This window comes from Rhamphochromis sp. 'chilingali', assembly GCF_963969265.1.
Source record: "Rhamphochromis sp. 'chilingali' genome assembly, chromosome: 1".
In the NCBI taxonomy this organism is placed as follows: Eukaryota; Metazoa; Chordata; class Actinopteri; order Cichliformes; family Cichlidae; genus Rhamphochromis; species Rhamphochromis sp. 'chilingali'.
Genome location: NC_137929.1, coordinates 41,152,243 through 41,160,739, shown reverse-complemented (window position 1 = coordinate 41,160,739; position 8,497 = coordinate 41,152,243). Strand labels below are relative to the sequence as shown.

Below are 8,497 nucleotides of genomic sequence, written 5' to 3'. Positions count from 1 at the left end.
GCCATTTACAGCTAAAGATTTGATTTTTGCTTCTAGCTGTAATTTTGTCATCACCAAAAGAATCAGGCATCATGACTGAATCAGGCAGTCAAAAGGAAACTATATTTACTTTACTGAATATCAGATATTGCCAATTTTGTGCTGGTTAAAACAATGTTTGTTTTTTTTGTTTGTTGTTTTGCTATTAGTTGAACTTTTGCCAGTAAAAAAAAAAAAGAGCCAGTGACACACATCAGAAATCTTATTTAAAACAAACAAAATTATATGTCTCATTGTCTCTCTGACTGACCCACTCATACTGTCCTCCTCTCATCATGCCCACAGCCCTGCCACAATCCTCAGTCTTTCCCTCTCTGCTCCACTTCTCATAGCAGACCAGCTTGTCATTGACCCAGAACCACAGATCCAGAGTGCAGGAGTAGCGCAGGCCGAGCCAGACAAAAGGACTCGAGGCATTCTTGGCTTTGTCTTGGACCCATCCCTGCTCTTGAAGGTTAGTGATGGAGACCAGTCCCCTGTGAGACTCTCTGCAGTAATCCAAGGCCTCCTCCCAGGTCTTGTTTTCTTTGATCAGGATCAGTTTATCTGCCATAAAGAAAAAACAACACATTCAGTTGAATCTAGTGAGCTGTAAACATGAGAAACTCTCTGTGCTGTTTATTTTGTTCCAATTAAAAAAAAAAAAAACCTAGAAAAAGCGTGTGTGTTACTCTGCCCTCAGTAGAAACCAGTATAATAACAATAATGAACTTTGTGCAGACAGGTCGACAACATCCTGAAATGTTTGTGTTTTTAAACTATTAGGAATCCAAAACAACTTCTCTCCATATTTACAGACAACAGAGACTTTAAAACGTTGGTTGAACATAAAAGTAGCTCAAAGTTATCCCACAGATATTTAAAGTCATCTGACTGTCAACTAAGTGTGTTCATGTTTATGAGATTAATTCAGCAAACATGCAGATGTAGGTGGAGGAAAAATATACAACATGTTCAGTTGGATCTTGTCAGTGATTCCAGTGATCCTCCTTTTAGAGAAACCAATCAGACAAATGTTGATAAAAACTCACCATCATAACAGAAGAAGGGTTTTTCTTTGTCACATTCATCAGAGCTCCATTTTCCTGATCTGTTTAACAGAGTCATAGCACATGTCTTGTTGCTTTGTTCATCATTGAATAACTCCATATCCCAGTATCTGAAAGAGAAATCACTCCCATCTGACCACCTCCAGCTGTCTCTGAACAGACCCATCCACACACTCATGTTACGGCCAATGAACAGAGCCTTCATTTCTTCTCCATCTACCTGATCGAGTCCACTGGCCAAGTCAGTGTGATTTGATCTGCAGTAGCTCTGAGCCTGTGTCCAGTTCTTCTTCTCCTTAATCAAATACAATGTTTTATTGTCTTTTTTCTTTTCTGTAAAACAAACAGAAAAACACACAAAGACATCCCTCAATTATTTCTCACCTGAAATTCTGTCTGTCTCTATCTTCTCACTTCACAATTATGTGATTGCATTATATTTTTATATCATGATATTATAATAATATTTAATATTATTCATATCTCCTCACCATCATAGCAGATGAACCACATAGGATGGTGACATGAAACATCTACCAGCTTGTCTCTTTTCCTCCCACAGTTTCCAGGCTGCTCAGTACCAGTTCTTCCATTCAGATTCCAGCTGCTGTCATTATGAATGTATTCCACTCCTGGCAGAGACCAACGCCACGTCCTGTTTCCACCTGTGTTGTTGTTCAGTCCAATCCAGGCTTCTCCTTGATTCTGTGCGGAGTTACGGAGTCTGCTCATGTCTGTCATGTCAAACACTTTGGCCAGGTCTGTATATTTCTCTCTGCAGTATCTCTGTGCTTCATACCAGCTCTTGTTTTCTTTAATAAAGTGGTACTCATACAGGCGGCATGTAAAGAGGCAACACTGACCTAATATACAGAAATATGATATAGAGATTATATGAGATTATTGAATTCACTTAAAAAAGTAAAAAACAACAACAACAACAAAACGTGTGAGGTCATAATCTGCATTAATTTTAATTTTAAACAAACAATAAACAATCCACTTACCCATCAGAATAAGCAGATACAGACTCCACTGCATCTTTGATCTGACAGATGAAAGTGATGCTTTATTGCTCAAGGAAACAAAGATTTGAACAGAACTTCTTCGATGCACACTTTATGTCAGGAAAGAAAAGATGGATTAAACAGAAAGCAAGATAAAGAAAAATAGTGTGAACATTTTGAACCAGAACAGAAATTAATTCATTTTTAATAATTCAGCAGCTCATGGAGAAGGTAATGAAACCATTAATGTTACTCATCTTGGAAGTTCTTGTTATTTTAAGCTCACAAGTCTTTTCAGTAAACCTCGTGCAAGATAAATGTTTCTTTTTTGTAACACATCACAAAATATTTTCAATATTCTCTACACATCACCTCTGTACTACATACATTAAATATATTACAGTTTTTAAACTTACATGTGATAATTTCTTCTCTATCCGATGTGTTCATGAAGACAGCTCTCAGGTAAATATTGAAATACAGTATAGAGAGCTCTTTTTGTCCTGGTCAGGATTTGAATATTAAAATAAAAGTCTGACTTTCCCTCTGAATGAATGATCCACTGATGTGAGGGATTTTTATATTCCAGTTATGAAAGATGTCATTTACATTATGAGAAAGAGAGACAGAGACAGATTCATCATGTGCTTGGTGATATGATGCAGGACTGTTGGCCTACCAGGATAAAATTTCTGCTTCCTACATTTGAGTCATTTGAATAAATTTGTGTATCGAGTCACACCATATTGAGTAGTGTCGCGAAATCGATCAATGTAGAGCAGTGTCACAAACCACGGAGGCCCCAGAACAGTGCAATCAAACGTTGAGTTTATTAACAGCCCAGAGAAAACATCAACATATGTCTTCTGACCAAAATACATGTTGTGGACACTTATAAAGCAGTGGGGTACACGCCCATGGCGTCAATGACAGATTAAAATAGGTTCCAGACATTAGTCACAGTTAATCGTACATCTTGTACATCTTTAATAGCTATAACCAGACATAGAACTTCTCATTTTGATAACACCTTCAAGGTAATAATAAATAATAAAGGTAATAATCTTAAGCCCAAGGGCTGGTTATAACCTCCAGTCATCTGTTACCAAGTAGAATAAAATGCAACAGGTTTGCAACAAGAAGCTGGAAACATTTGGGCCTCTGCTCAGGCCTATTCCTAGTTTATATGTATTATATGTACTGTAAGCATGCATTGCAGTTATCCTTCTATGTTCTAGTTTCCCTCAGCATGTATCACCTGGACAGTTACGCCAGTGAAGCTTAAGACCCTTGATGAACCGAACATCAACTCAAAATAGGCACAGATATGCAATGTGTATAAAATACTTCTAACCATACTTGTAATAAAAGTTAACAAAATGGAAGGATCCTCAAATGGACATCTTCAATAAACAACTGTAATGCAGTATCAATACTGTGAGAAATATTATTAGATGAAATAATGCTGTAAAGAATGTTATTAATGCAGGTATAATGATGCAGATTATATGGCAGCAATAAAAGAATTTCTGTATCTCCACAGTAGCTAACTCTACTTCTGCTTTCGCTCATAAACAAATTCTGTGCTGTGAGTGGGATCCAAACATCATGCTCAGTGAAATGATGTCTATTTTTGTGTAAGGCATACAGACTTTAACATGAGACCATCAGGCAGTGTCATAGAGGCTGAGATCTCTCGGCTCGACTCTGGCCAGAAATGAAGTGAAAAGATCAACATCCAGTCTTATATGTGATTTATAGATTGTATAGATTAAGGAAATTGTGATTGACAGACCCAAAGTTTTAAAGAGATAGTAATGTCAAAGTGCAAAGTGACGTGCAGAGTGATGTCCTTTACAGCATATCTCATTTTTGGGGGTTCAACTGTGGTCCACAGATGGGGGAGAACTTTTTTTGACTCTACTTAATCTCTTGTGCATTATAACATCAGTGTTGTCATCTGTAGACCTCCATGGGGTCATTGTGGACGTCAAACTTTGACTCATTTTGGATGTTGTTCGTATACTGCCTCTGTAGGCTCTGTATTCACATGTTTCCAGAGGGTGGAGGACATGTTTTCTACATGCTAAGAGTTCATTTTTCTGTAGCTTTGTTTACATATTTTTATGCATCCCCAGTTATCATATGTGGCTGAGACAAACAAATGAAGTCATTGGAGAATGATCTGGAACAGCATGGCACAGTACGAAATGGGCTAGATTACAACAGTTATGTGTGAAGGAATGCAGAGAGATCAGCGGACATCTACAAGGTAGCGCAGACTCTTGACACTAACGGTGTGTTCACACCGAACGCGATGGACGCGAATAAAACGCCCCAAACGCCCCTAATTTGACTCGTGTACATTCGCGTCTCAACGCGTGTCCAAGAAAAATCCATCGCGCGTCAAAATATGATATTTTGACGCGCGTGAACCGGAAATGTGGGAGGAATGTGGGAGGGAGTTGTGCCAGACCGGTATCTTTGCAAGATGGCAGCTATCGAGCTAGCGCTTGAAGAGAGAGTCTCCCTTCTCTATGTACTGTGGAGAGCAGAGCAGCAGCGTAAAAGACGTCCTCGCCGTACCTGGGTCCATCAGGTCCTCCAGAGGCATGAGCAGTTTGGTGAGTTTCACCACTTGCTCCAGGAGCTGCGCCTGGATGACGGCCGATTCCAGCGCTATCACCATCGGCCAGTTTGAGGACCTGCTTTCCCTCGTCGGTCCCAGCATCGCCCGCCTAGACACCAACTACAGACGCTCAATCCCACCTGCAGAGCGCCTGTCCGTCTGCCTGAGGTTAGTAAAACTATTTAATACGGTAGTCCTTTATTGATATCTGTGCTAATATGCTAATCCATCCAGTTATACACTGCTAACATGGATGTGCTATGCTAACAGTGAATGCTGTCGGTGTTTACTGAAAGCAAACTGTGGTACAGAGACGACTCTTTATAATATTTCTAGTGATACTCAGAAGCTCTCATCAAGTCCCGATTTAATTCGATTTATGCTGTTATCAGTGTTTGCATGATAGCATGGCTGTGGTGTCACATCAATGTATGCGCTCGGTGTTTGCTGATATCAAACTGTAGCATTAGGACCACTGAGTTAACCTTTGTAGTGATACTCACTCCTTTTTATTTAGACCTGGTTTAATTCTGGGATAGTTGAATATTTGTATATAATCCCTGCAGCTGTCAGACTCTATAGCAGGGGTCACAGCCTTTATTAAAACAGAGTTAGATAAAACTGTGAACAGTTTGGTTCATCTCTAGTTACATGGTTCTATCTTGATAAGCTGTCTTATCACAGATTAATTTTTCAAAAATATTAATGATTTAAGCAAGGAAAGGGCTACATGTCAACACACAACTCTTTATTTCTATTAATGTCTTACTTAATTCCTACCTGATTGACATGTTTAGGAATTGTGAGTGATTGGCTCACTGTAGTGGCAAAAGTTGCTACCAATCAAATTATGATATGTTAAAGTTAAAACAAAACACAACTGTTTTAGATATTATCTAATATACATTTTGTAATTATCCTTATAATTACAAAAGGTTTTATGTAAGATTCATGTTTTGTGATTTAAATCTGACATCACAAAAGTATTTTGGAATTTGAATAATGTATTTTGTAACTGCAGCACACATAATACTGATTTTGAACAATTTTGTCCAGGTTCCTTGTCACCGGGGACTCCTTCAGGACCATCGCGTTCAGTTTCAGAGTCGGTGTGTCCACGGTGAGCCAGATCACCCCCCAGGCAGCGACGTCCATCTGGGACTGTCTAGTGGACGACTTCATGGCTGTGCCTTCACCTGGAGACTGGCGGTCCATCACAGAGGGATTCCAGGAGCGCTGGAACTTTCCTCTGTGCTGTGCAGCTCTGGATGGGAAGCACATCCAGACAAAGGCACCCCATATATCATATAGGAGACACACACATTGATATACACTAAATATTCATTTCATTTCTTTTTTGTGGTGCCCAAATTGATGCACCTGCTTGATTTTGTTTAAACAATTATTGCACACTTTCTGTAAATCCAGTAAACTTCTTTTCACTTCTCAAATATCACTGTGTGTGTCTCCTGTATGATATTTAACTGACATTTTTTATTGTAACAACCAACAATTTATACAGGAAAATAATGTCTATTAACAAGGTTGCCCAAACTTCTGCATCCCACTGTATCAGTATATTTTGTCATTAGTATAATATGAAATAAATTCTACATGTGTCAAGTCGTGTGCCAACATTTGCTGTGTAGTAGAACTGAGACATTAGTCATTATAAACATTTATTTAAAATAATATTAAAAGTCTCAAACAGAAAAACATTAAACATAAATATATAAAATATAAGAATTTACAGAGAGACAGGAATAAAAAGGACCAGCTGCTCTCCAGAGCAGGAACAAGGCTGAGGAGGAAATGCTCCATTGGAGACTGGTGTGGCCTCTTCAGGGACTCCAGGATGGCCAGCTCCACCGCCGATGGACCGTCCTGGGACCCGTCCCTCATCTGCCTCGGAGCCGTCCTCCTCTGTGGGCCTGTAAAACAGCACAAAACACAAAGAAATGAGAAGGCTGCTACTAGATTTTAATTTCAACATTGAAAAAAAAAAAAACAATAACAGGATATAATCAGATTGGTTGTAGATATTTAGTAAAGGTGATCACAAGGGAATCCCACCGACTAAAAAGGTATCAGTGCTTGCTGTACATATCTGTGGGTGCAGCAGCAGGAGCTCAGGGACTGGGGATGCTCTGCTGCAGAATCAGTTGGTTCTATCAATACAGTATTAAATGTTAACAGGTTCGATATAATAATCGTAGAGTAGACAGTGGTCCCTCATTTATTGCAGGGGTTCTCAGAATAACTAGCCCCTGGTCACAGTTCTCACAATTGATTCTCAAAGTGCAAACCTTTGTAGATTGCAAAACGTAAAAGTATTATTATGCCGCGGTTTGTCTTCATCTGCCCGCCACTTTCGTGCGCCTTTTTCCCTCACGGTGCAGGTGTCTATTTCCGAATGAGGCTCATAGTTATGGGTGTTTTTGTGCTGTTTTTTCTATTGGACGCGATGGTTATCAAAACCAAACGTGATAAATTTGGCAAGCGCAGGAGATTTGTCAATCAGGCTGCAGAATGCAATGCTGTACTGTGCAATAAAAAATCAGCGAAAAAGCAAAGCAGTGACGGATGAACAGCGGGACCACTGTGTGCTGTTTATTAATAAACAATAAAATATATTCCTAAATGATAACATGCATAAAAGCAGAACGGTATTTGTACATCAGTGGGAAAATAGCGGTGGCTTGCTAGCTTTTGTGCGGCTTCCCCGGGTCAGTGAAAACTTTCAAAAGAGAAATGAATGAACTTACCAGGTTGCCCGATCTCTTCACATATCTTCCTCCAAGCTCGGTCCTTTTTATTCCTGTCTCGGTACTGAAAGCAGCTGGTGTTGTACAGCTCCGAGTTGTTTGCTACCGCATTGATTAGCCTTCCCCTCCATTGAAGTATGAAAGGCTTTGGCTGGATCTGCCCCTTTGACCTAGGTAACAGCCACGTCACCAGGCTCCTGATTGGTTGTCGCGGCGCGATTTGACGCTGGAGTTCAGATTTTTCCAACTCGAGCGGTAGACGCGAAACGCGCGTATGCACAAAATGCAACACAAAAACTCACGCGCGTGGTTTTATTCGCGAGTCAAACGCGCCAGACGCGCTACACTGACGCGCGTTTCACGCGTTTTGGCGTTTTCGCGACGCAAATCTGCTTCCGAATTTTCGCGGGACCCGCAATCGCGCGTCATCGCGCCTTTCCATTGACTTTACATGTAAACCTGACGCTCTATTCGCGTCCATCGCGTTCGGTGTGAACACACCGTAAGACAAAAGTGAGCAGCTGCTCGGTGGATTTCGCAGACATGTCAAGTTTCTCACAGACAGTTTGTAAAATGTGCGGATCAACAAAGACTGTTGAGCAGACAGTTCAGCAGACGTGCACAAACTTCACAACCACATTCATTTCCTCTTACAATCATCAGCTCTCCACAATAAACCAGGAAACTTGTAAAGGTGAATCATATATAATTACCGTATTTCCCGGACTACAAAGCGCACCTGAATATTAGCCGCACAAGCTAAAATCAGGGGAAAATCCTGTTTTGTACATACATTAGCCGCACCTGACTAAAAGCCGCAGGTGTTTCAATGTTGACTTATCATATGTAAGAGAATATGCACAAAGCGAATTGTCAGGAAAGAGATGGCTGTTTGGAGACACACCCCTTTTATTAATATTTTGAAAATCAAGTTATGGGTACATATTTGCACATGTGCTGTGCTTCATAAATGAGTAACAAATGTAGTACATAACAGTAACCTACAGC

The 8,497-nt window shown here is 40.1% G+C and overlaps 1 protein-coding gene and 1 long non-coding RNA gene across 2 annotated transcripts; one reads left to right on the top strand and one right to left on the bottom strand.

The window, feature by feature from the left end:
- Positions 1 to 4,554: 4,554 nt before the first annotated feature.
- Positions 4,555 to 6,347, top strand: LOC308392001 (uncharacterized protein). Its single transcript, XM_080874847.1, has 2 exons — positions 4,555 to 4,892; positions 5,781 to 6,347. The coding sequence occupies exons 1-2, from the start codon at positions 4,633 to 4,635 to the stop codon at positions 6,049 to 6,051; spliced, it is 531 nt and encodes a 176-aa protein (XP_080730973.1). The 5' UTR covers positions 4,555 to 4,632; the 3' UTR covers positions 6,052 to 6,347.
- Positions 6,348 to 6,390: 43 nt separating this feature from the next.
- LOC308392043 lies at positions 6,391 to 7,987 on the bottom strand. The gene is made up of 2 exons (XR_013970750.1): positions 7,490 to 7,987; positions 6,391 to 6,655 (listed from the first exon to the last, which is right to left on the bottom strand). It is a non-coding gene; the product is annotated as an uncharacterized lncRNA (long non-coding RNA).
- Positions 7,988 to 8,497: the final 510 nt, after the last annotated feature.